The sequence below is a fragment of the Dermacentor silvarum genome, chromosome 8, assembly GCF_013339745.2.
Source record: "Dermacentor silvarum isolate Dsil-2018 chromosome 8, BIME_Dsil_1.4, whole genome shotgun sequence".
Classification (NCBI taxonomy): Eukaryota; Metazoa; Arthropoda; class Arachnida; order Ixodida; family Ixodidae; genus Dermacentor; species Dermacentor silvarum.
The window spans coordinates 161,277,885-161,305,635 of NC_051161.1; the positions used below are offsets into that span (position 1 = coordinate 161,277,885).

At 44.6% G+C, this 27,751-nt stretch overlaps 1 protein-coding gene across 1 annotated transcript in view; it reads right to left on the reverse strand.

Annotated features, from left to right (window-relative positions):
- Positions 1–27,423, reverse strand: part of LOC119461801 (DNA polymerase epsilon subunit 2) — a 52,309-nt gene extending 24,886 nt beyond the window's left edge. The window contains exons 1-7 of the mRNA XM_037723178.2: positions 27,199–27,423; positions 23,674–23,904; positions 20,453–20,717; positions 17,781–17,837; positions 16,887–17,008; positions 12,178–12,307; positions 1,210–1,333 (exon numbers count right to left, since the gene is read on the reverse strand). Coding sequence (XP_037579106.1) covers positions 1,210–1,333; positions 12,178–12,307; positions 16,887–17,008; positions 17,781–17,837; positions 20,453–20,717; positions 23,674–23,904; positions 27,199–27,263 — 994 coding nt within the window. The 5' untranslated portion in view covers positions 27,264–27,423. The remainder of the gene's footprint in view (positions 1–1,209; positions 1,334–12,177; positions 12,308–16,886; positions 17,009–17,780; positions 17,838–20,452; positions 20,718–23,673; positions 23,905–27,198) is intronic.
- Positions 27,424–27,751: the final 328 nt, after the last annotated feature.

Here is a 27,751-nt window from a genome sequence, read left to right on the forward strand (position 1 = left end):
ATGCACACACAAAAAAAAGAATAAAGGCCTTTAAGCAGTAGCGCACCCAGGATCTCTGCCAGGGGGGGGTGACAGTTTGCCAATACCATCTAAACAGCACTAATTTCGATTTCTTCACGGGAAATTGTCAAAAAATGCGCTTTTTGCGAGTGTGCAGACGATTGCGCATCTTACATCTTAGTTGCAGCACTCAAATGCGTAAGGAAAGAAAAGGGGTTAAACAAAAGGGGGGGTTAAGTCGGCCTCAGGGCGGGGTTACAACCCCCGAATCCCCCCCCCCCGTCGGTGCGCCACTGCCTTTAAGAACTCCTTTTGCTAGGGGATGACTACAATGAGTGGGAATACAGTTACAAGAAAACACCAAAGCAGCAAAAGAACTATATCTCGCTTACTAGTTAGTTTTAACTTTAGATAAAAAGAAACTGTTTGCTTAAGTTTAATCATTTCCCCCCTTTAATTTACAGGTTATGCACATTCTTAGCATTTCACTGACTGCAACACTTGAAGCTGTTAGTCGTCCCACAAAAATGTCAGGCAATTTCACGCTCAATCCTCTACTGTTTCTTCACTACAACAACAGAAAAAAGATTTCGCTCTTTTTTTTTTTCTGGCCCACAACAATGTCAGAAGCAGCTCCAAATGGCTGCCAGCAAACTTAATATGTTTCACCGTAGAGCACGGCTGTGTAGCAGCGAAGCTGACTTAAGGGAATTGTCCTAATGAAGCGCATATTACCTCTGCCTTCCATGCGCACTCAATGCATGTCTCGATCTGAAGTGACCCGAGTTAGGCCTACACTGCCTGCACGCAAATAGCTTGCATATAAATCTGATTTTGGCTAGCTACCTAGCACATAATGGCAGTTACGATGCAGCTGTGCTGCATTCTTTTAAATTTGTTCTTGCGGTGGCAGTTTTTCGGGATATTTATGGCCATGGCTGTACAATCAGGAAGATTGGTCAGAATTTGGGAGTCTCTCGGACAAATCGGGAGAGTTGGCAGTTGTGTGGATGCAGTCGACACAAGGGACTAGATTTGACGACAGACTACTGCGCTTGCCACTATTGTTGCGATTTGAGTTTTGCTCATCTTTCCGGTTGTGCGTTTGCCCAATAAAGAGTGAGATTCTTACCTCACACCTTTAGTAGTGTTTGGTTCACCTCAATCACTGCAGTATGACACTACGGTAGTCATCACTCGTGCACTGACCTTTGAGCAGCACACGATCCTTCTGGAGGCCCGTGGAGCGCGATAGGAAGTTTCCCGCCAGCACAAAGCAGGCGGGGGCACCCTGCGCGAAGCCAGTGAACAGCACCCGCAGATGCGACAGGACCTGCACATCCCCAGAATGCCAGGTGTCCGCTGGATATCCGTGGACTACTTTGCAGATATCGGAGAGCCTTAGCACAGCATTACCGTTGCCGATCTCTGGCAAGCTTGCTGGAACTGTGATTGCCTAACAACATCGACGAGCTAAGGCTTCCCGTTTGAATTGTAACTCGTCCGTGTTACTCGCTCATCGGGAGAACAAAAAATGAACTGTAAATTCACCAATTGCTCAGTCTCGTCTCACTTTGAGAACAAAGCATAAGCGATGTTTTTTTGCTATTATTGACGTCAGTTGTTTGTGCCGATTCTGCAAGGCCAAAAGTGATAGCACCCAGGTTGGTGTCTCGATGTCCTTCTAACAGTTGACGCCACAGCTTAAGTGGTGTCAAAACAAACAGCTCATCCCAATAATAATGACAAAACAGTGTCTATACTTTGTCCTCATTGTCAGGTGAGATTAGGCAATGGTTGAATTTCATTTATTTTTTGCTGTCATGGGCAAACTGCGATCGAAGCAACCAGTCTTGGCATGTTGTTTTGCTAATCACAGTCCACGTTTGTGATCTCCAGAGATTGGTAAACTCCGTGCATGCACAGTCATGGCAGCCAATAGCGCTATGCTAAAGTTCTCTGTCAAAGCAAAGAGAAAGATGCCCGATAGCGCAGAGGTATGTTCTCATCAGGATCTAGTTTAGCTAATAGATGCTGGGCTAGCTGGTGCATTCTTGAGGGAAGACGTGCTAAAACTAGTGCAATAAAGACAAGGTGCTTCTACAGCGTCTTCCGTCTTTAATTTTATTTATTTACAGAGTACCTACATCACCATAATGGCGTTACGTAGGGGGAACAAAACATAACCAGTAATACAGAAAAGCTTTTGCACTGATATACTCACAAACAGAAGCACTACAATGGCATTCAGAGAAAGACAGGTTTTCAGTATATATAACACATACAGTTGTTTTACAAGAGCGCCGTCACAGCATATAATAGAATAGTTCATTATTTGACACATTTACAATATCATTTGATAAATCGTTCCATTGTCTAATTGATTTGGGGAAAAAAGAGTAGTAAAAAGTGTTTGTTCTGCAGTTATAGGCTGACATCTTTTTGTTGTTATCACAGCGAGTTGATATGTAATCTGGTTCCAGAAGATAGTTATAGCGATTGATACCTGTCTGACGGTTATAAATTCGGCGCAATAGTTTGAGCCTTAACTTCTGCCTACGCATATGTAGCAGATCCCATCCTAAAGTGGCCTTCATTTCGGAAACGCTAGAGTACGGGCTGTAATTATTACAAACAAACCTCACTGTTGGTTCTGTAGTTTTCCCAGTCTATTAATGAGGTAATCTTGATAGGCATCCCATATTACACAGGCATAATCAAGTATTGTTCTGACATGTAAGAAGTATAAAGTTTCTTTAACTTCGCACGTTGCCTGTTTGAAATTTCTGCGAATAAAATGTAGCATCCGACTAGCTTTTGCTATGACAGTGTCAATCTGTTTATGCCAAGTGAGTGATTCGGTGAAATAGACTCCTAGATACTTGTATTCCGACTGTATGTCGATACGCGTGCCATTGATGTTATATCGGTGCTGAAATTTGGACAATTTTCTGGAAAAACTTACGCTACTGCACTTTTTAATATTTAAATTCATGTTCCATTTTTTACACCAGTTCGCTACCTTATCTAAATCTGTTTGCAAAGTATCTATGTCATTTTCAGAATGTCATTTATGTAGATTAAAAATAACAAGGGGCCCAGTACGCTTCCCTGCGGAATGCCCGAAGAAACAGTTATTGGTGAAGATGCGGCGTTGTTTAGGACGACAGACTTGGTTCTTCCATTAAGGTAGTTTCGTATCCAATTTTGAACGTTTTCGTTTCCATTTAATGCAGCAAGCTTTACATTTAAAAGCTTATGGGACACAGTATCGAAAGCTTTTTGAAAATCAATAAAAACCGTGTCTACCTGACTATTGTTATCCATGGCTTTGGATAAGAAGTGCTGAAATTCTATTAGTTGTGTGTTGCAGGAATAACCTTTTCGGAATCCGTGCTGGGAAGGTGTAAAGAACACGTTGGAGTCAAGGAATGCAGATATGTTACTATATAAAATGTGTTCGAATATTTTGCAACATATTGATGTTAGTGAAATAGGCCTATAGTTTTCGCTGAGTTATCTATCGCCCGATTTCAAAACTAGTGTCACGCTTGCCGTTTTCCAATATTGGGGAATGAGGCCTGTTTCACGGGAAAGCTTATAGATGATCGTTAAAAACGGAGCAATGATGCTATGACACTCTTTAAGGACCACTGGGGATATACCACCAGGTCCAATTGCTTTTGTTTCATCTAAATGCCGTAATAAAGAATCAAACGCCACTAACATCAAATTCAACGTCTGGCATCATATTGCCCTGATTGGCGTTGTTCAAAAGCGAAGTCTCCCCAGCAGATACTAGCAAAAACACAGATTGGAAGTACAGTGTAGACCGCTTGTAACGTAAGTCGCCGGAGTCGCGAATATCCGCACTATAACCAAAGCAACAATTTTCAAGGCCTGCACATATGCAAAACATGTGCACCGAGCCGCCACGCGTATGCGACAGTCGAGGAATGCGGCTGGAACGTTTGCATTCAATTTACAGTCGAATCTCGTTAATGCGAACCAAATCACGCGGCGGTGCCTCCGACCGGCATTGCTCCGGCACCGCCATAGAGTAAAAGCTGAGGAGAGACCCCTCAATGTCACGCGCGAACAAAAAAAAAAAAAAAAAAAGAAGAAAAGATGCAGCGGAAATTTCACCCTCTCTCAAATGGCAAGGTCGCCGATTCTGCGTTGCGCCAGAACATGCGTGTACGTGCCGACGTCTCAGCCACGCTACCGTAGCCACGTGAAGAAAATGGCAGTGAACCCTTCTTTCTCCTTTTGCTTCCTCAACTTTCTAGTCACGTGTTGACCTTGCACGCTGCGGCTACGGCGCAGAGGGAAGCAGCGGCGCTGTCCCAGGCCGGCCGACGAAATTGCCCACGCCGGCAAACGCCCGCTTCCCAATAACGGCAGAAAACGAAACTTCGGGGAGCTGGCGCCGGGCCGGCTGGAGGGGCGGCGCCTGCACCGCGGCGGGCGCGAACGGTGACAGTCGAAAGTGAGGGAGCTATGAGGGAGGGCGAGGGGAGCCACCGAAGCGGCGGTACAGTGTACTAGAACCTAGTTCACTATAGCGGCGGAGTTGCCGAGGCAAAATCCGCTTCCCTGCCGCCCTCCTCCCTCACATTCCACGGTCCTCACGTGCGCCCTTCGCTGTGCTGTGCCGGCGCCGCCCTCTCCCTGAAGTTTCGTTTACTGCCGTTGTCGCGAAGCGAGCGTTGGATGGCGTTAGCAGTTTCGTGGCACTCGCTCGATATGCGCGCCGTGATATTTCACGACTCGCACTCAAGATTCTGGTTTCAGCCTCGCTGGCCGTTCGTTCGTTCGCACCACATACCCTTCTCCTTCACTTCGTCTCTCTCTCTTCCTCGAGCACTCCTTGGGGCGCCCGTTTGAGGGAAGCGTTCGCCATCTTCGCTGACTTCCGTACTCCCAGGCAGCCGCACTGTAACCGGTATTTCGTTTCCCGCAACTGCACTATAAGCGATATGGGTATACATGGAGTGCTATGGGAAAATTAACGGGAGTCTGAAAAGACCGCACTATTTCCGGTCCTGCACTATAAGCGGTTACGTTATAAGTGGTCTATACTGTACTGGTTAAAGCATTCCGCCCTCTGATAGTCTGACGTCACGGTTTTGCCGTCAATAGTTCAAGATGGTATGGATATGTCTTCTTTTAAGTATTGTTTTACATATTTCCAAAACGATCTTGGGTTTTTCTCAAGTCCTTGTTTAATTTAACAAAGAAGGTATCTTTCGCAGATTTAATTGTTGCTTTCTATAGATTATTTATCTCTTGCAAGCATTTCTGATTTGCCAGACTGGTGTCGGCAGAAAACGTTTTATATGTTCGTCTCGCTTTCCTAATAAGTTTACATATTTCTACGTTAAACCAAGGCTTTTGTTTTTTTCGTTGCCGCAGGTACCTGCATGGAACATAAATTTCGACTATTTGAAGTATTTTGTCACGAAATGCTGACCACAAAGTTAACGGACAGCATGCGTTTGACAGATACTGAAAAGTAGGAAAGAAATTTTCAAGTTCATTGCAATGTTCATGCAATGCACTAGTTACATCATCTCAGCTCTCACAAGGTACGTAGTATTTTCTGGCTCTGCACACACCAATAAAAGTGCATCTGATGTGTATCGCAGCAAGATCAGAGCAACTTTAGTAATATATTATATTTATATATAATATATTGCCGCAGAGATCTCTCCACGCGAAGTATCCTTCCAGGCGTCTCATCGCACCGCCGTTAGAAGAGCGCCAGCAACGACTTGCTCTTGGCGAGACAGCACGTGTCTCTCGTGCACGCGAACGCGGCTGTGCGTGTGCTCAATCTTCGGACGTGGCTGACTGTGGAATGGGACGCTGTTAACTCTGCTTGCCAATTGTGTGAGTGGGTTTTAGTCTTAAGTTTCCGGGCACAAGTTCGCCCACAATAAACCAGTTTGTTTAGTGCGCTTCATTGAAGAGTGCTACATTTTTGGTGGAGGTGCGGGGTATGATTGGAAGTCCCCAGTACGCAAGAGAGCGGAGCCCTGACCCTCGGCGATTGGAACCCGGAGAGCTGACTCCAGTACACCAGCGCACAAGCCGCCGCCTCCGAGGAAACCCGCCTGAGTTTGGACCGCTTCCTGCTGCTGCCGCATTGCAGGCAACAGTTACCAGCGACGGCACAGCCATGACCAGCTCGGTGGCATTGTCGCCGCTCATTGTGTACCCACCACGTACGCCTAAGTCCTTCCATGGGAAGATTGGTTAGAACATTTCGAGCGAGTTGCAGATTTCAATGAATGGGACGAGGCACGGAAGCTTCGCAACGTGTACTTCGCGTTAGAAGAGTCAGCGAGGACATGGTACGTGAACCATGAAGTATCATTGTCTTCGTGGCAAGAATTTCGGCGACAGTTGCTTGCCACGTATGCCAGCACCGATCGGCGAGAGAAGGCAGAGAATGCTCTACAAGCCAGAAACCAGCGCACTAACGAAAGTGTCGGCATGTACATCGAGGACATGTCGCGCCTCTTCATGCGCGCGGATCCAAACATGACCGAAGATAAGAAACTACGCCATCTGATGCGTGGCGTTAAGCAAGAGCTGTTTGTAGGACTCGTTCGCAACCCACCACGCAGTGTTGCTGAGTTTCGCACCGAGGCGACGACCATAGAAAAGGCGCTGCAGCAACGTGCCCATCACTACAATCGTGATGTCAGCAGTGCACCAGCCGACCTGTCAGCAAGCCCAGGCAGCAACAACGAAGCGCTAAGAGAACTGGTGCGTTCCATTGTAAAGGAAGAGCTTCGAAAGCTGCAGCCACTGCAAGCCACGCCGACAGTTTCAACTCTCGCCGCCGTAATTCGCGATGAAGTTCGGCATGCCATTCTGCAGCCGGGATTTGAGGCACCGCCTGTGCATCTCAAACAAGCGCCACCGGTACGTCGCGTGCCGACATACACTGATGTGTTATGCCAGCCATCCATGCATAATGCTCCATTCGCAGCTCCCAGCAGCCGCCAGCCGACTCCGCGCAGTGAACCCCTTCTGGTAGAGCTGAGGCCACGAAAAAGCGACGTGTGGCGTGCACCCGACTGGACACCACTCTGTTTCCACCGCGGAGAAGCTGGACACCTTTACAGAATGTGCCCATATCGCAGGGCAGGTCTTCGCGGCTTTACGATGAATGCACCTTGCCCCCGTAATGGTGAAAGACCCGTGAAAATTCAGGACTACTTGTCCAGACAACAGGACTCGGCGGCTCGATACCAACACCAGCCGCGATCTCCAGCGTCTCAACACCAGCCGCGATCACACGCTTCCGGTCACCTAGCCCACGGCCATCCTCGAGTTCACCAGGACGTCGTTCACTGAGCCCACAACAGGAAAACTAAAGCGAGCGACCTGTGGAGGCGAGGCCGCTGACGTTGGAAAAAGCCAAGATCCTCCGTCGAGTTTGCCGAGCAGCAGCGACGAACAGAAACGGGTGAATAAGATGAGTAAACAGAGAATTTCTTCAGACTTGCGCATTACCATAGACGGTTGCGAACTGAATGCCTTAGTGGAAAACAGGTGCTGATTATTCCGTCGTAAGATATGCACTCGCAAAGGAACTGAAAAAAGTTTTGATGCCGTGGAGTGGATTCCAGATACATACAGCTGGTGGGCACCTTATTACACCCCTGGGTAGATGCACAGTGAGAATTGGAATTCGAAGTTCTGCTTACGTCGCTGACTTTGTTATATTACCGGAATGTTCCAAGGATGTAATACTCGGGATGGACTTTCTTCTAGCAAATGGTGCCATAATCAACCTGCAGAATTCCTGTGTGTCCTTTTCTACGAAGCAGGCTATAGATATGCAAAAGTCAGAGGAGCCAGAGCACATTGCCTTGCGGATTACTGACGATGACGTAACCGTGCCACCACGATGCAGCATGCTGGTTAGCGTAAGAAGTGAAGCATTCGACGATTTGGAAGGTATAGCGGATGCCAACATCGAGCTACTGTTGAAGAAATGTATTTGTATAGCCCGGGCAATTGTTCAGCTACGCGTTGGGTGTGCTGATGTATTGCTGACGAATTTCGGAAGTGAATATATATATATTTAGTAATACATATATTGTATTATTATAATTATCAGGCAGTTTATTTGCTGTTGGATTCCTCTGGCTAAAGCAGGAAAATTGCATATTATTCCAAGTGCTTATTCCCCCCCCCCTGGCCGAGATCCTGGGTGCACTATTGATTTCTGACAAGCAGACCTCGGGAAACTATCTTCTTCTGTCAAAGCCCCCAAACAGCTGACACGGCCTGTGATGAATTGAGCAGGACTGTGTTTTCTAGCACTCATTCTGGCAGCATCACACAGGCAAAGTTTGGAAACTACAGTCGCCGACCGATAATTCAGACAGTTCAGCGACACTGCCAAAGACCTCATGTACAAAGACGACCAAATTTACGACACCTTACAGCATGTCATGCGACAATTCGGACCCTAACTGCACGACCTAGCGCTAGTTCAGAAATAGAGATAATTTTGTTTTGAAACGTCACCAGCACGGCTGTCGGTCATCTCGCCAGCACCTCCCAAAATCGAAACTAGCAAAGCCTAGTCGATCTAGTAGTTTCCAATCGCACCCAAACTGCAGGAACAAGCCAAGCGACTAAGTTGTAAAGGCTGCATTTGCAATTTGAGCAAGTTCTGTTCCCCTCTTATCAACCACGCTTCAAAGCCGGCTGATCCCGGTGTTAATGTGGGTGGAGCGTCGCTCTGACCACTGACCAAGCATGAATATTGTGAACAGTGTATGAAAGGCAACCCTAGAAAATCACAGCCACGGATTGTCCAGGCCAAGGACGAGCGTGTGTACGTGTAGCAATGCCAGACTATTACCGGACGCGTCAACAGGCAGTAGCGTTTCTGTACTGTCATAAGATAGTGTGCTTGGCAATCTGCCAAGAATGCCAGCACCTGTAAACTCCGATCCATCTTGCATTAGTCATGCGAAATTGAAGGCATCTCCGAAAGTGACTATCCGAGAATATGGTACACCTTTCTTGACCTCTTGTGGAATAAAGCCACTAATACTTTCTGTCGAATCCAGTATTTTGAACTCCCGATTATTTGCACCTTCTAGTGGTCCATTTTGAGTTCAAATTATTGTTCGGTGACTGTATTCGTCTTGAGATTTGTGCAGCGCTCATGAAACACAAAACGACAGTAAAACGAGAGTGCACAGAATTCTAATCTAAATTTAACAGCTCTCGGCTTCACATGCTCATTGATAGAATTTAGTAGCTCACGTGTATAGGGGTTTCCCAGCTAACTTCAGCCAAACATTAAAATATAGGCGGGAATATATCAATTTTTTGTAATACAAATTGAATACAGTAAAACCTCGTTAATTCAGGTTTCACAGGATGGATTAACCGCATGTCCAACTATCGAATTGTCAAGGATGTCAAGAAAACAATAAAAGAATGCTTACTAAATCAACACGCTTCCATTTAGTGATAGAATCAGCTAACCCTGTTTCTATTTTGCACAGAAGCAGCGCAAAAGCTACAATTCTTTTTATCTCGTGACTGATTAGCGGTTGGAGCGGCAAAGGCCTTGAAACTTCCTTCTCGTTACGGCCATGGCGCAAGACCCGCATCTTCATCGAGACACGCTTTTTACTACTGCGGCAACAGCATCACTATGTGGCTGATGGGCCTGATGCTAGCATGTGGGTCACAGTAGAAGCGCTCTTCATCCTCAACAGCTTCCACCGTGTTTGATATTGCACGCACGTTGTGCTGAGTAAAAAAGAAACTAATTTGCTGCAACCACTGAGCACTGCAGTCAGTATCGATGCAATCATGACTGACGACCACGCAGTTCTGAAGGCACGAGGCCAACACAAGCACTGTGCCAAAACGAAACCGCTGTTAGCCACAATCTGGCAGGATAAAACAGCAGTCACTATCAAAGTGATCATGGATAGTGACTAGCAGTTCTGAAGGCACACGGCCAACGCAGTGTCGTGTGCAGCGATAAACGCAAGAATAAAGGCTACAGAGGCACAAATAGGCTCGAAGTGTTCATTCCCATGTTCATTCCCATGTTCATTCCTATCTTCTCGTATGGTTTCCACTGATGCAGACTGTGTCGCTTCGTTTTGGTTGGAAGTTGGTGCCACTTTTGCTCTTTTGCGGCGCACATTTGCAACATTTCGCAGTCACTGCGCTTCGAGGGTTGTCTGCGTGCAGCCAAATGCATCCGAATGAACGAGAGTTTGAGGACATTAAATAATGAATATGCTTGCCAGGATTAGGGAATAAGTCCGAATCATCGAATTTTCCAAATTAACAAGGGTAGAACTTATGGGGTTTTATTGCACAAAGAGTAAGTATTGAATATTGAATCAAATATGGAATAGTCAAAAGCAGACGCATATATTTTATAGCACTTTTACCACATACTTTTTAGCACTTGTCAGTACAGCTGCTAGGCCTGTACTGACAAGTGCTAATAAGACAGCTATCAGGGACAAAGAATCAGTTTGAAATACAAGGTCACCAACTGTCATTAAAAAAGTTGCACGAGTACCTCTCAACAACTTTAGAGCCTGGTTGCAAACAAGCTTTCCAAGAATGAATGGCTGCCGTATGACTAGCTTTTAAGTTCGAAAAAGTAAATGATTGTCAAAAAAAGATGAGAGGTTGTGGAAGAAGAAAAAAAGTTGCAGTTTCGCCCGAAAGGCATGCATCAATTGCGATAGCAAATTAGCAGAGAGCTATAGGGAGTAAGGATAGTAGTTTATCGGCTGTATAAACTTGGACACATTCACTTGCTAACTGAATTAACAAGCACCGTGTCAGCACGCACAAGCAAACATGAATAGATCACGCTCGATGACCGCACACAACTGCTGTCAAAACGCTGGCGTGAGCAAGCGCGCCAGCAGCAGCGAGCGAAGGTTTGTGCGGTCTATCATTTCAATGGAAACTGAGCGACGAAAGCACGACGAAGGTAGGAGCCGTGTTGTAGATCGCTTTCAAGATATGGTGTGCGCAACAGCCCGGAGCCCATACTCTACCACTCTACTCTGCCAGTACGCAGTTGCTGGAAGAGTAGAAGCCGAACCCCCTCCCTCCTGCGCTGCCTTCCCGCTTTCCTCCTTTTGCGTGGCCCAGTCGCTAGGTATGCATTTGGTGCAGCACTAAACGTCGCCTCCCCTCCCTCCCTCCCAACCCCCCCAGGGCCTTTCGCACGACAAAAAACGCCGCGTTTGTTCTCGGCCGTGTGTTCGCTCCCTGTAAAGCGCGCGTCCCTAGCGTGCTTTCACGCAAACATACATCATACAGCTCGTGGCGACGATTTTATTGCCCTTGGACTTTATACGGAACCTGACGGAGACGATGACGGCAGAAATCCGCTTGGAGTGTCCATATAATTGCTATCGCAATGAAATAAAGCTGCTGAAGGACTTGTGTGCCATAAACACATGCAAAAGGCCCTGTTGCAAGGAAAACATGAATGGTTGTAGCGTAAAAGACAACACTGCTAAATGATTATACTGGCAAAAACACTAAATGAAGATTAAAAGCAAAAATCACAGGTTGTTAAGCAGGTTTCTGCTGTGAAAGCAAAAGTGACAGGCCTGCGCGGCACACGCGGTACAGTCACAGCGTAAGCTGGTGGAGCGTCTCAAGAGTAGCTCCAATTTAGTAGCACATGGCTCCAATGGTAGCCATGTGCAGAAACCGTTACTATCCTGTCGGCACTTCACTCTGTAATTCACGTGAAAATCCCTTCAAACATGCAGAAAGGAAAATAGAAAAAGAGCTGCCCTCGGCTGGACATATTGTAAAGTGCAGTTATTAGTTGAGAAAGTTCCCGAAAGCTGGCCCTACTGACCCAAACAAGCTGAAAATGCAAGCATGTGGATGTATCAGGAAAGGCCCGACACACGACCATGAAAGGTTCTTAGTTCTGCTTATCCCTATCACGAATGGCCGCGTCAGCTGCTTCGAATCCTCTTATAGTGCACCCGAATATTTATAAACCTCAACCAAAGCTAGCTGGGACACCCTGTAGTATATCCGACAGCCCACAGTACGAAAACACACAAAGAAGGTAGACTGTGGGTCAAAGAATAGCATGGCAAAATGAGCCACCGTGGCGACAGCACTGACCTTGGGTTGGTCTAGCCAGACATCGGAGAGGAGCACGAACAGGGCATTGTCTGGCACATCGCTCAGCTCCAGCTGCGTCCGTAACTTCTCGGGAAACTTGTCGAAGATGCTGGCACCGCCCATGTATTTCCTGCAGTGCAATTGGAAGAAATGCTCGGTTGGGCCTGGGGATTCAACTTCTGCCCGGCCCAGAGAGACTGCTAGTTGTTAGGCAAGAGTCGCAAGACAAAATGCACGGCCAACGCAGTGTTTCTCAAAACTCTGAAAGTAGCCCTTCTAGTTAGGCTTTGCCTACATGCTGTTTTAAAGGAACATGAAAATTAATATTATACTTTCAGATGTACTTCACTGCACATCGTGCAAAAGACAGGACAAATACAGAGGGGACGCCAGACAGTAACTGTGTGTGTCATTCACTGTGCTTTATTTAGTTCTGTCCTGTCCACGCTGCACAGTGACTGAGGACTCCAGAACTGCAGTTTTAATTGGGCAGCAGGGGCTGTGGCTCATTTTGCTCATGCATGTCATTTTTTTTATTATTTTTTTTTTGTTACTGCGAAACCCATACTTAAGTTATTGTATTCAGAGGGGACCCTCAGGGCAGGGGTACATTTGCATCTACTTTATACTATGCAGCATGCAACTTCATGTAATGTTGATTCTTATCCCTGACAAGGGTCACAACTTTATTGTTGTGCAATTTTTATGCTTATGCCCTACACCGCTCACAAGCAGACACCAAATCGAAAATCCATACGAAGACGCATACGAAAATGCAGACACCAAATGAGGCGGATGCAAAGTATGAGACGTCTAGTGATGGAAGTGACATTTTACTTTTTGGAGCAGATTTCGATGCAGAAAAAAGGCTAGTTTCGAGCAGCTCTTGGTGTTTTCGGAGCAGATGGCAAAATATGCCATACGACTCCTGGAGTTGGAAGCATCACCGAAGCATCGCATAAATACTAATATTTATTATGAAACATACTGCACATACAATAATCAAAGCAAATTGCAAGAAGCAAACAGTTAAGAAGAGGGATGGTTATTGAATGCGTAGTAAAATTATATTTAATATATCAGTACTTGTGGCAGAAATGAGATCAAACCAGTAAGCTGAGCACCACATTATAAAAGTAACCACAATCATATATAATCGTTGCCAGAGCAGCAGTTGATAATCGGTATGAGATCGAAGTAATCTCAATCACTTTCACATTCCACCAAATTAGTCTGCATATGAAGTTCAAAAATACAGCTAAATGAGCTATATAATCTAAAAGCCAGTTCTTGTGGCAGAAATGAGAACAAAGCTGACAAAGCTGAGCATCACAATGTAAAAGTAATCAGTCACGTATCATAGTTGCCACAGCAGTAGTTGGTAATCAGTATGAGATCGAATTTCCCAGCGCCGTGTTGGAGCAGGTTTGGAGCAGTTACCAACAAAAATGACAGTTTGGAGCAGCATGTAGCAGCATTTCTCTTTAGTTTGAAGCAGATAATTGGAGCTGCACTTCCATCACTGGACGTCTGCACAGTGATGTCCTGAGTATGAAGGTGATGTATGATGCTTGTCAAGGCAAAATGGCTGGTTGCCCGCAGGTACGCAAGCTGTTGTCAGTGAGCGTGATCTCAGAGCTGATCACCACTGATCACTACTAACACAAATATCGTAGCAGCAACCTTTCCGCTATGGTTTGCCACCCGCCACCATGCCAAATCAATTTTCGTCACGGTCACACTAAGTCACCAGGTCTAACTTGCGCTGTTTCACCGAAAGTTGTGATTGAAAGTTACTGTTTGGTAACGATTCTACCAACCTATTTTTGGCATCACCTGAACAGCAAACGGAAGAATGAAAAATCGCGTGACCAAGGCTAAGCATAATGACAATAACTTGAATAGTGACGACTTTGCTCACGGCTGCCACTTTTGTAACATTAATGCACGTGGATCGTGTCATAGAAATAGAGGCTTCAGAAATTTCAATGACCCTTACATATGGTCAATGAGAAGTAGACAGCAGTGCTGGTGGGATGCCCAAATAATTTTTTAGGCCCCTTTACAGTCATGTCACATCTACCTCTCACAATTCATCGCTCCACTGCCAACGCACTGGCCTGGTGCTCTTTGGCCATGCTTGGCCCTTGCACCACAAAACACCAAATTCATCATTATTATTCATAAACAGCCCTAAAGCTGTAAAGTATTTCTAAAGCTCATCAAATTCTTTCTGATTATGCTGCTTCAGATACTCATTGCTTAAACTTTTACCTAAGTTTCACATATATATGTGTACAAGCTCATTCGTTCCTGCTAATTTTCTAATTTTTCAATTATCGAGGCACTGATATTAATTTTTACATAAAAATGTCTCAAATAAACACTTTACAATCCTTATTTTTGCGTGTGGCTTGCGTATCTTGCTCCACGTACGAAGTGCGAGCTGCACGTAATACAAAACCGTGCAACACGGCTTACTTATGAAGTGCAAAGTGAATGTATGTATAGTAGAATAGGCTAGGAAGAAGACATCTGCATCTAATAACCAAACATTTGTTTGGTCTTTACATTATGTGCAACACGTGCCGACGCGGAGGTTGTGCGTTTGTGATAATGTATTCTGAGCACGCCTGCTGGAGATCAGCCCCGCCTAACGGTGTCATCGTGGAAAGGGCCTGCTTTCCGTTCATGCACGGCACACTTCCCAGTATTCTAGTACACTATAGGCTGACAGCAACGACGGCAACAGCATTTTTCTTGTTGCCAACTGTAAATATGCTTCCCCCGAGGTGATGATGATTATGTTTATATTGGCATCCCCTTTGAAATGGCACGGGGACAAAAAAGACTCCTAGCCTGTTTACTCCTAGGTTTTACTACATCTATCACTATCTAGCCTTTTGCCTATCTGATCTCACTCTGACGTTTCGTATTTAGAACCTCTATCACTATTGTGTACCACTGCCTACACTTGCAATGACTCCAGTTCTATCAATCTCTTCCCTGCTTGTCTTCCACCAGTACTCTACATGTCTGTTACTTATCTCGACAGCTGACCAGTTAATCTTTCCATCTTCTTTGAATCCCAATGCTTCAGGAAGGTGGACACTCCCTACAGGTCTCGCCGAGTCAATATCTTGGCATTTTATTATGATGTTCCAAGTCATTTTCGGTGTTTTATTGCAATAGCCATTATATGGACACTCCAAAGCGGATTTCTGCCATCACCGTCATCGTCGCCGTGAGGTTCCGTATGACGTCAATGGCGATGAAATGCTGTATGTGCGAGTGAAAGCAAGCGAAGGACGTGCGCTTTCACGGGGAGCGAACTCACGGCGGAGAGCAAGCGCGCGTTCTGCGTCGTGTCCATGAAGGGCTGCAGAATTAAGTGTCTCTCTCCTTTTTTACAATCACCATTTATATAGAGCAAACGCGACTTCTTCCGATGCGTGAAAGGCCATGGGGGGGAGGGAGGGGAGGCAACATTTAACTGCGGCACCAAATGCCTATGTTTATAAAAAAAATGTCACAGTTTCGCCCTAAGGGCGAAGCAATGAATGCGATAGCAACACAGCAATGTCATACGAAGTAAGGTGAGCGGCTTTGGTAGCAACAACACGCAGAACTGTTGTCGACGCCATCGGCGTTTTGCCCGCGTTAGCTCAAAATGCGTGCGGCGTTGGTGACTGTTGCTGGAGCCTCTGATATAAATAGGCACTTGGTGCCGCAGCTAAACGTCGCCTCCCTTCCCTCCCCCTCCCCCACGGCCTCTCGCGCGTCCGACGAAGGCGCGTTTGCTATACATATATGGTGATTGTAAAGGAGAAAAGAGACGCCTACTTCTGCAGCCCTTAAGCGAGCACGGCGCAGAACGCGCGTTTGTTCTCCGCCGTGCGTTCACTCCCCGTGAAAGACGCGCCCCTCGCGCCCTTTCACTCGCACATACAGCGTTCGGCGCGCGGCGACGATTTCATCTCCAAATGACGTCATACGGAACCTCACGGCGACGGCGACGGCGACGGCAGAAATCTGCTTTTGAGTGTCCATATAATTGCTATCGCAATAAAACGTTGTGAGGCGAGAAGGTGGCAAAGACTTCCGACGCTGCTCGACGAGTGTCCCGTTCTGATGTCGAAAGCCTCCAAGCTGCCCCCAGAGGCACCGGCAACAGTCACTAACGCCGTCACTAACGCCGCGCGCGTTTCATGCGAACGCGGGCAAAATGCCGACGGCGTCGACAACAGTTCTGCGTGTTGCCGGTGCTGCTGCATGTCCAAGTTTATACAGCTGATAAAACTACTATCCTTACTCCGTATAGCTCTCTACTAATTTTCTATCGCAATTGATGCTTCGCCTTTCGGGTGAAACTGCGCCAATTTTTTTTTGTTTTTGCAGCACAAACATTCCTCATTCTGTGGCGTATATTTGCTCCAGTAGGTTTTCACACTTCATATTTTGCAGTGCCGCCTATGACCAAACAACCAAACTAGACAGTTTGACACGCTCAGCTCGTCCACATTAGCCGGTGTGCAAAACGTATGGATGTGCCTGGCTCGTCTACGGCAGGTAAAGGATAAACATAACAGTTAATTTCCTCTGCGCTTTCCTTGGTTTCATTGTCTGTTAGCTTTGTGCGGTTGCGTCTAACAAGAAATTGGGGTACTCGTATCCCCTTCTTGTACACTGGACTGACTTGACAGACTCACAGCGTTTCCACAGCTGGCTCAATGGGAGGCAGGCCCATGGCATCCACGTGGAAGACCATGTCCTCGTAGCATCCCTCGGCCAGCACAAAGCTGTTTTCCATGAACAGGTCGGCTGTGAACTTCTGCAACGTGCGCACGTCAAGGAAATACAGACTGCCGGAACAATGTGCACAACCTCTCCACCATCACAGAAATGGCGTGCAGGTCAGTGCAAGCACACGTGCAAAATCAGTTCTTGTGCTATGCAAGGCTCCAAATGCACACATGCAATGCCTGTAAGCTGCATTTTTTGATGGTCACTTAATCAAAGGCTGCAGTAGGCACCTAGTTAGTGCACTTTTCGTTGTTAACAGGACAAAGAACCCAGGGCAAACACAGAGGCCAAGCGATGGAGGTACTAGTGGAAAGTATCTTGCAATTATAAAACTATCATCATCATCATCAGCCTGAGATTAAGCCCACTGCAGAATGAGGGACTGTCTCAAGGATTGGTGCAGCCCTTCCACGCATCACCTGAACCCACCCAACAGTCACAAATCTTATACAGTGGAATCTCGTTGATAAGATCTTCATGGGCACTGGAAAATAAAGCGTATCATTCGAAAATCGTATCATCCAACGTACTATCCAACGAAATCAAATTACCGGGAAAAGAAAAAAAAAACATATAGCGAAAAACGTTGTATGCATAATCGTATCAACGAGGTTCCACTGTAGTCTGATCACTCCATGCAATACTCTGTCACCCTTTCCTTGGCAGTCATGCTGTTGTTAACCTGGGAGACCACCCCTTATCTGCCTTGTAGATTGCATGACTTCCCTTACTCCACTTTGTATCCCAACTAGGCATCCCCATTTTATCCGTGATCCGGTTAACTTGCAGGGAAAGGATACAGTGCCAGAAATGTCAATTTTCACAGAGCCAGTTGTGTCCTCGAGAAAGTAGTTGCCCTATTGAAGGAGAAAACAAAACACGGGTGACACAGTTAGACAGTGTTAGGGCAGCTATACTGCCGAATGCATGAGGACAATTGTGAGACCAGTGCAAGGCTTCAAAGCACACTCTAAAAAATTAAAGCTTATGCCCGTTGGAGCATACCTTGTTCCCAAACAATATATTCGTTATCTGCTTTGCTTGCATTTCCTTTTGTGAAAACTCAGCCCTCACTACTTTCCTGTCAGGAATGCTGCATAGTGCTGATAATGCACATGTTGTGACCTAGAAGTACCAGGCCCGCACAGAAGCGTTGTTCAACCATTTATTTAGTCTAATAACAAAAAGTGTAAGCACAGGGTTCGTACAGGTTTCCAAGGATTCAAGGATATTCCAGGACTTTCCAGGACCTGTCACAGGTTTTTCAAGGACTCAAAGCGGCATCGAAAGTAGGCTTTCTTTACTCTAACATTTCCAAAAATGACTAGTTTTATTGCACTTACAATAAATAAATGTAAATCACAATTATAATAAAAATGTCTAGCCTTGATAACTTCTCAAGATCACAACACAAAATGGACGCTTACAACAGCAGCTGAGATTTCTCTAGCATAGACTGTATAGACTCCACCACAAATATTCAAAATTCAGCATAGGGTTATTGCACTAAAAATAAAAAGAAATAAATGTATATTCCAATGATTTTAATAATGTCCAGCCTTGATCACTTTGCAAGTTCACAACAATAACCAAAAAAAGTTCACAAAACACAATGAATGCTCCCAACAGCTACTCTGACTTCTCCAGTATTAACTAGGCAAGTTTACCAAACATTTCCAAACCATTCAGTGTAGTCTTGCTACACATCCATTATATTATAACAAATAGATGTATATTGCAATTTTGTAAAACATGTCTTCTCTTGATCATTTCTCGAGTCCGCAATATTAAAAGTTAACACAACGAACATTCACAACAGCTGCTCAAGTTCATTCTGGAAAATGGCATCACAGAAAAAAACAGACGCGAAAAGACACGATAACACAAGCATCGACTCTCAACTCAAGGTTTATTTGCAACAAACAAAACAGAATATCAATCACGCATTGTTACAGTGGCGCACCCAGGATCTTGGCCAGGGGGGGTGGGTTGAATTTTTGTGGTGGGGGGGGGGGGAGCTAGCACTTAGTATAATATGCAATTTCCTTGCTTTAGCCAGAGGAATCCAACAGCAAATAAAATGCCTAATAATTATAATATAATGACACGAAGGATGACGATGATGTTTATTTCTTCAGCATTTTACTCAAATTATTCCATGTACTCAATGAATACATACAAGATAGTGAAAGAGTGTTTTTGTTAATCAGGAAAATTTGACCTCAAGCCACCTCCTGAATTGCAATGACAATTGAACAGAGCACTGAAGGTACACATTGGTCTGGTGGGGCTGCACGCGTAAGGGGGGGGGGGGTTACAACCCCCCCCCCCCCCTCGGTGCGCCACTGCATTGTTAAATAGTATTCTGTTCTGTTTGTTGCAAATAAACCTTGAGTTCAGAGTCGGTGCTTGTGTTATCGTACCTTTCTGCGTTTGTTCCTCTTTTTTTTGTGGTGCCAATTTCCAGTTTAACACATTCTCGTGTTGACTTTTTCGTAATATTCAGTGTTGCATGTGATTATCTTAGGATGGAAAAAGACGTGAAAATAACGAACAAAACGACTGGACAGGAATGAACACTCGCATCTTAGTTTATTCAGAAACTGGTACGTACTTTTCATATGGAGGGTTCTAGCGTGCACACACACACGTTTATGTACGAATAAAAAAGGTGATATCAGACTTTAAATTCAAAAAAAAAATGCTTATCAAAAAAGCATGCAAAAAATTGATGTTCATTGACACACAGGGCCACTGACATGTATTGCTGATACACGTATCATCCACACAACTCCAACAGCTCACGTGCTAAGGCAGCCTTGCTTTTGCCAAGTATGTTCATAATAAGGATTTTTCTTTTTCAATGTAAAGACTTTGATATCGGGTCTTTTAATCATTTGCAAATGTGCGTGTGCATGCTGGAACCATCCATAGGAAAAGTATGTAGTACCTGTTTCTGAATAATGTTTACGCAGGCCAGCCAACCTTAAAGTGTGAAAAATATCATCATCTAAGCAGAAAACTAATAAAATTTGTTGATGACTACTAAAAATTGTTTTATTACTGACGATGTGCACTGGTTTCTTTAATTCATTGACTCTGTCCTCTAGAGAAGCTGTCGAAGGGCATACTGCAGAAATGATGCAAGTCAAAGACAAACGGAAATGTTCAATGAGTATATTCTTGGATTATGTAGTCCTTTCACGGCAACTGAAATTTTAGCTACTGTTTTAGTGGTGATTCTGCAGCCTGTAGGTCACGACAGTCGAGCAGGTCCAACGGAATCTGTCTCTCCTCTAAATCTGGTAAGATCGGTATTGCGCAAATTGTGAAAAAATGAAAAAGAAAAAAAAATTACTGGCGTCACTACGGCAGTCGTAAGCAACCTCTAGAAACTGCGCATTTTATGATAAATCATAAATGTATGTGTGCCGCCTATGAGCCTTTAAGACAGACGAAACGCAAGCCGCACCTCTTCGAGCTGGCAGAGCATGCCAAGCACGACCACACGTTCACCCGTGGTGCCCAGCAGGTGCTCGATCGGTCGCAGGTCAAAGCCAGCGGTGCCGGCGGGCAGGCGTGACCTCGACGAGAAGCAGTGGTGGCGTGCCGTCTTCTGCAGCACCAGCTGGTAGCGCTCGCGGAAGAAGAACGCCTTGGCCCCCGCATCGCCAAACAGCCGTGGAGGCCCACCGTGGCCCGCCAACTCGCGAGGGATGAACTTGTGCCGCTCCTGGCTGAGGAATAACACAGAGCACGTTTGCACAGCCGCTAACCAGCACAACCTGCCATGTTCGCATTTCAATGTTTTCATTTCCGTTCAAACAATGCGAGACAAGAAAGAGCTCGAAATGCGGCATCAAATTACAAAGAGGTAACTATAACATTAACATACGAGACATACTGTCATTTTTTTTTAATGAATGGAAACACTTGAAATAGCTGCCTCAAGATATTTTTTCTCCACCTTTAGTGGTAGGTGGCTTAGTTATCTCACCCTTAAAACTCTTTTCGAGAAACCGTTATCACACTTTTATTGATTTATTCATTTACTGCTTTACTCATTTATTTATGCATACATACTATAGCCCTCTTGATGCGAAAGCTACTGAAATTGCAGTGTACAAGATAACATATATGTATTATAAAATACAAATGCAAGGCAACACAACAAACTTTGATAAGAACAATCACATATAGGTATGATGCCTAGTTATACAGTTAGTGCTTTTCTGGAACGGAAATTTAGACCGTGATAATGACGGAGTTGTGCAATGTTGAACAAATTCCAAGATCGAACGAGTGCTGAAAAACCTGTATTTAAATATGTTGGTGCATGGGTCGAAAGGAGAGATGTTGAGAACATGCTGACATTAACTAAAAGATTGGTTAGCAAAAGTTAGAAGATCTTAATCGGAGAGGAAACATCATCAACAGCCTATATTTATGTCCACTGCAGGACGAAGGCCTCCACCTGCAATCTCCAATTACCTCTGTGTTGCACTAGCTAATTCCAATTTCCACCTTCAAGTTTCCAAACTCCATCACCCCACCTAGTTTTCTGCCGTCCTCGACTGTGCTTCCCTTCTCTTGGTATCCATTCTGTAACTCTAACGGTCCACCGGCTATCCATCCTACGTATTACATGACCTGCCCAGCTCCATTTCTTCCGCTTAATGTCAACTAGAATATCAGCTATCCCCGTTTGTTCTCTGATCCACACCACTCTCTTCCTGTCTCTTAATGTTACGCCTAACATTTTTTGTTCCATCGATCTTTCTCCGGTCCTTAACTTGTTCTCGAGCTTGTTTGTTAACCTCCAAGTTTCTGCCCCATATGTTTGCACCGGTAGAATGAAATGATTGTACATTTTTCTTTTTAACAACAGTGGTAAGCTGCCAGTCAGGATTTGGCAATGCCTGCCGTATGCACTCCAACCCAATTTTATTCTTCTGTAAGTTTCTATCTCATGATCAGGGTCCCCTGTGAGTAACTGACTTAGACAAAAGTACTCCTGTACAGACTCTAGAGGCTGACTGGCGATCCTGAATTCTTGTTCCCTTGCCAGGCTATTGAACATTATCTTTGTCTGTTAAAGTCATGAGGGAGGTAGTGGCCGAATACTGCACCAGGGAGACCAATTCCTGTTCTGGTGAGGGAGTGCCTTTGTTGAAGCTTAGTAGGCCTTCCTAAGTTGGTTGCATCTGGACTAGTATAGCCCCACTGGTTCTCGGATGTGTTTTATTTTATTTTTTTGCCGGTGTCAGGCGCCACTCCAAGCCTAAAAAATGTGGTGGACTGGACGAGGATTCGAACTTTCGACCTTCAGTTTAGAAGCTCGATGTTCTACCTCTGCTTCTCGCCACCACATAGTAAACTGGCAATATAGAAACTTTAATGACTAATTCTTTTGTTTGACTGGAAGTTGTTGTGAGTAGGACATGTGGATTGCCGATGAGGGTGAGAAATCGAAGTCACATTGGGGATAAATGAAGTGTATAGCCCTTCTTTGTACAGGCTAATCGCATCAATTCACAAGCAGTGGCTTACAGAAATTTCAGACACAAAAAGCATAGTCTAAAATCGGGCAGATTAGTCATTTGCACGTCAGATGCTTGGTGTTTTCTGGTGCTGTTTTTACTGTTTGACGCAGCAGCTTAATTTCTTTAACGCATTCGAACAGATATATTCAATGTATTTAGACCATGACATATTAGAACTAAAAATAACACTCAGGTGTTTTTCCATTGTAAAGGGTGGTCCATTCATGAGGAGTCACCATCATGAGTGGAACACCCTTTGCAGTGAAAAAAAAAAAAAGCTCACTTTTTGGGCGATTTGACATCATGTTCTTTTTTTATCCCTAAGCAGGAATTTTCTGTGCCTTCAGCAGTTAAGTATAAATGCTGTTAAGTATAATGGCATTCTGTTCACCTTCTGCACACCAATCAACTAAAAATTCCAGGAAGGCAAGTGCAGTACAAATAATTAAGCAGACAACAGCTGATTGATGCTGAATACGACAGCATAGAAGAAAGCAATTTCTTGGCATGACATCTCCCACAAAAATGCCAGAGTGTGGGCTGGCCCATGGTAGCCATGTACCATATAGCAGCAGAAAGTGCACCCAATTCACAAGTCTAAAAAAAATGATGCCCCTACTGACACCAAGCTCCTTTTTCACACTCCCTTTTTTCATTCACCATTTCAATACAGGTTGATAATCTGGGATCCAAGTCTTTAATTCTTCATTAACTGATTATAAATGGTCCAGAAGGAATCTGCCCGGTTTACTCTTTGTAACTATCAACGTATGGCTAGTGTAACATGCTAGAAATCTAACTTAGGACTAATACCATTTTCAAGACTGTGTTAAAGAAATTGCCTATCATTTTTTAAAGACTTTCTATTTTGTAGCACAATACAAAGCCTACTCTTCAAAGTGTCCAGGCATGCAGTGGTTTCTCTGGAAAGTGAACAAAAATTTTTAACGCAAAAAATTTATGTATGCATATTCTTTTCTTAAAGCTGTGTACGGACGCCGACAACACTGATTACTGGATGGGAGGGCAATCTTGGAGGCAATGCATCAATGCACCACTCCGTTCACCGTGTTTCTGTTTATTTGTACAAGGCGGCACCACTTTTCACCATGCGTTAGCTGGAAACAAGAAATAAATAATAAACACTTACCAATAGGTCAGCGGTGCAAGGGAAAAGGCGTCGGCCACTAGGAGACGGACATCGGTGCCATCATTGTCGGCACGTTCAAACTCACGGATGCAGCCGAGCAGGTCATCCTTAGTGAGAAAGGGTCCGTCGAGCCGCTGTGCCTGCAGCGAGTCCAGCAGACGTCGCAGCCACACGTCCTGGCGGTCCTCATCCAAGGGTGTCAAGGCGCCCAGCAAGAACTTGCTAGCCTCACTGAGCAAGATGATGTGGCAGATGATGCAACCATCAGCACTACACCTTAGTCCGACGGGAACCCAACTGGAAAGCCTGTTGGCTCATTGTGAACAAGTATGCCCCCCCCCCCCCCCTCAAATGTCAATCGACATTATTTTATTTATTTGGCAAGTGTGTGGTTTGTATCAATGATTAGTACACCTTGTGAAACTTGTTTTACAGCATCCAAACACGAGTGCAGGCCACGGTCAGGGCTTACAAACAGGGGGATGATTGGTATTCACTGGGCAACTAGACGTCAAGTGTAAGATCATGACAAGCACATTAAGACAGACAATCCCCATCTGTTCCCCAACTCAGTCTCATGCTTCAAGCCTAGTCCACATCTAACTAAAACGTGCACCTGATTCACAATTCCAAAGGTAAGAATTGCGCAAGAAATAACACGAACAAGAAGAACAGGACAAGCGCCAAGTTATAACTGATGGATAAGGATCTCATTTTCCCATCCAGTGTGGCTCATGTGCATGCACACAGTGATTTGCAGGCACAAGAATACTTGGAAAAAGGCGTGACCAGGTAGCCCGAGAATTAATAGTGGCTTTTCACACCAAGAAAAGGGAGTGAAATGTGTCAGCATTCCCATGGCATCCACTTATCGATGGGCAGAGAAGTTCTTAGATATGGCTTTGGAGACAATATGGAGCTTGTGTGGTTGCAGTTTTGCATATGTGTGAACGTACACGCACCTGAAGTTCACCTTGGTGCAGTTTCTGCAAATAAATCAGTTGCAAGCTGGCATCTGTCCTGTCCCTGTTATTTTTTGCACCATTCTTAACCTTAGTTGTTATCTGATAAACATGCAGCAGTACATAAAGTTTAATCCCACCCTCCGATTCGACCTCTGGATTAGTAATAATCCTGGAGTTTTACATGCCAAAACAACAATCTGATTATGAGGCATGCCATATTGGAGAACTCCAGATTAATTTGAGCACTCGGCGTTCTTCAACGTGTACCCAATGCATGGTACACGATTGTTTTTTGCATTCCACCCCCAATTGGGATGCCAGCACTGCGGTCGGCATTGAACTCCTGACCTTGTTCTTGGCACTACAATGCCACAGCCACTGAGGTACCTCTATGAATTGAATTATTTCATGTCCAGCCAAGGCTGCAGCAAACGATATTCAGCATCCTGTGGTTCTTCCTTCACATGTTCAATGATGGCCTGTCATCAAAGGGCTGCACTCATGGTTGTGCCTTTTACATGCCAATCGCAGCCACTGCAAATAACTGAATTGATGCAAGCAAGGCTGACTGCTATCTTGAGCACCAGGATTTTCTTTCAAAGGCCTTCAGGAGTAGCTTCGCTAGCAATATAAGAAAGTGAACTTGTATATGGAAAAAAAAAAGAAACAATGAACTAAGAAATGTACAATCGAACTACACTACACATCTTGTAGGGGGCAATTAAAATCAGCTTGACCCATCTGATGTTCAAATTAAACAATGACATTGATGGTTGCATACAAATTAACTTTTATTTAGTCAAAACGCCTGACGACAGTTGTCTCTACTTGCATTTTGAACCAGACAGGGCACAAACGAAGTTGAAGCACCCATACACGTTTCGAAAGCATGGTGCACGTTGCTACCTAAGCAAAGACAAAGCGATTCTAAGCCCAGCTTTGACTTCAAGTCCAGCAAAGGCTGCTACGATTACACAGATGCTGCCGACTACTAAAAAAAAGCTCATAAACAAATCTGTTGACCGATGGCACACAAGCAGACTTTCTCCCCGTGCATGTTCATTTTTTCTGAGCACTACTCACAATTTTTTTGTGGAAATAAAGAAATGAAATGTAAAGAAAACAAATGGAATTTGTTAGCTCTTAGATAATACATTTTGGATGGGAGTTGCAACACGAAATGACAGGCACAAGCGCTAAGGTTATCCTAAAAGTTGCACATTAAAAAAACTAAGAGCTGTGGATTATATGCTAGCCCAAACCAATGCCTTGCTATGAAATTCCTTGCCGCACATACTGTAGCTTGTTTGGTTATCATTTGTTTGTACTTGTTAGAATTGCTTGGTCCTGCAGAAGGTTCATGGTATTTGCTGCAAATAAATAAAACCCAAACATTTGCCATCCTTGTGACCCCCTACATCCCATGAAATGTTTGTGTATCAAAAGGCAACATCAATTTGCATACAATGCCTGTATCATCAAAGGGCACATCCAGCAGAGAATGATTTCATTGCTGGCTGCACAGACAACCACGTGTACTACACCAGAAGTAACAGCGAAATGTGCAGGCAATAATTACACTAAGAAAATAGAACAGCTGTGGTTCAGAGAAAACAAAGGAGGTGAAAGGAAACTTGAGCAGCAGCAAGCACAATATCAGTTGACAAAAATGTGTACCATGAAATGGGGGGCCGCACAGGATTCCTCAACCTTTAATACCAGTACAGTAAGGAATTAGGGAAAACAACATTAAAAACAGCAATCACAACAATACTTAATATGTTTACGCACTTCAACTCCTATCGAGCAGATGTTCGAGCTACTGTGTAAATGTATCCATAGTTCTGAAGCATTCCAGGCTTTTTGTATACAAGATGTTTACGAATTTTCTTTGCCTTAGGTTAGCAAATACATCTATGAAGTGATATTTGTCTTTTCAATTCTTTTCGTGTCTACATATGACTGGTAAAACCTGAAGCTTACTAATAAGGACAAATAGCTTACTCGCTCTTTTTTTTTTTTTTTCCCCACCTTACTTTTCCACAAGAATTGAGCCATTGTGGGTTCGCATAATCGATGGTTGTAAATAATTCTTGAAGGAAATAGTGCATTATAACTAAAGATCAAAATTTTTGGTGGCAGAAAAAAAAATCACACTTAACACTATATTCTAACGGTACCTAAGTGTTCTGCGACAAGGCTAATTTAGTTCTTTTCGGGAAACACAACTGAGATCCTTTACCGATGATACGCCGTCGGACACTTGACGACTCTAGCGTTGTTTTCTGTGCCTGGCCTGTCAACGCACACAGAAATGCCTCTGCGGGTTCACATGTGAAACCTGCAAAACTTCAGCGACAGGCACGAGAAACTCGACAACCACTCGGTGTACCACTTAATTCGTCACGTAGTGCCGCTGTTGAATGCGCAGCCGGCGGGACTGCAACGATCACAGCCACAGTGACGATTGTCACAAGCAACGAGTGGCTGCTATACGCCTACAAGTCGTACGATAAAATATGGTGCGATAAAAATATGGGGATCATCATCTGATACTAACCTGCGAAGCGTGAACCCTCTAATTTGGAAGCTTTTAAGGATCTTGCTGCGCAGTTTCAACGACATTTCAAGCTGTCGGCTACAAAACACGAAGCATAAACGCACGGTTCACGAGTATCCAGTGCACAAGAAAGCTGTCTGCGCCTTGTTGACAAGAATATGCTCATTTCCCATGCTGCCGACGAAAGAAAGCAGACATTTTTTTTTCAGGATCGCGCGAACCCGCGCTTTTTGATATGACAGCACACCTCTAGAGAAATGCATGCGAGGTGTTAACACCTCAAGATGCCCTGCAAGTAGCCAGCGACTTCTGTACTGCAAGCGCAAAAAAAAAAAAAAAAAGTTAGTTTCTGTGGTCAAACAACAAGATAAGAAATCAACTTGATAAATAAATGTTAACAAACTATCAATGTGCCAAAATTTACGATGGATACAAGGTTTAGATGTTTTTTTTTTCTTTTTTTTTTTACATTTGTGATCAATAAGGTGGACCAGGGGCAACACGTAGGATCTGAACCCCCAACGACACTCTAAGCAATGGTTATGTTCCAACT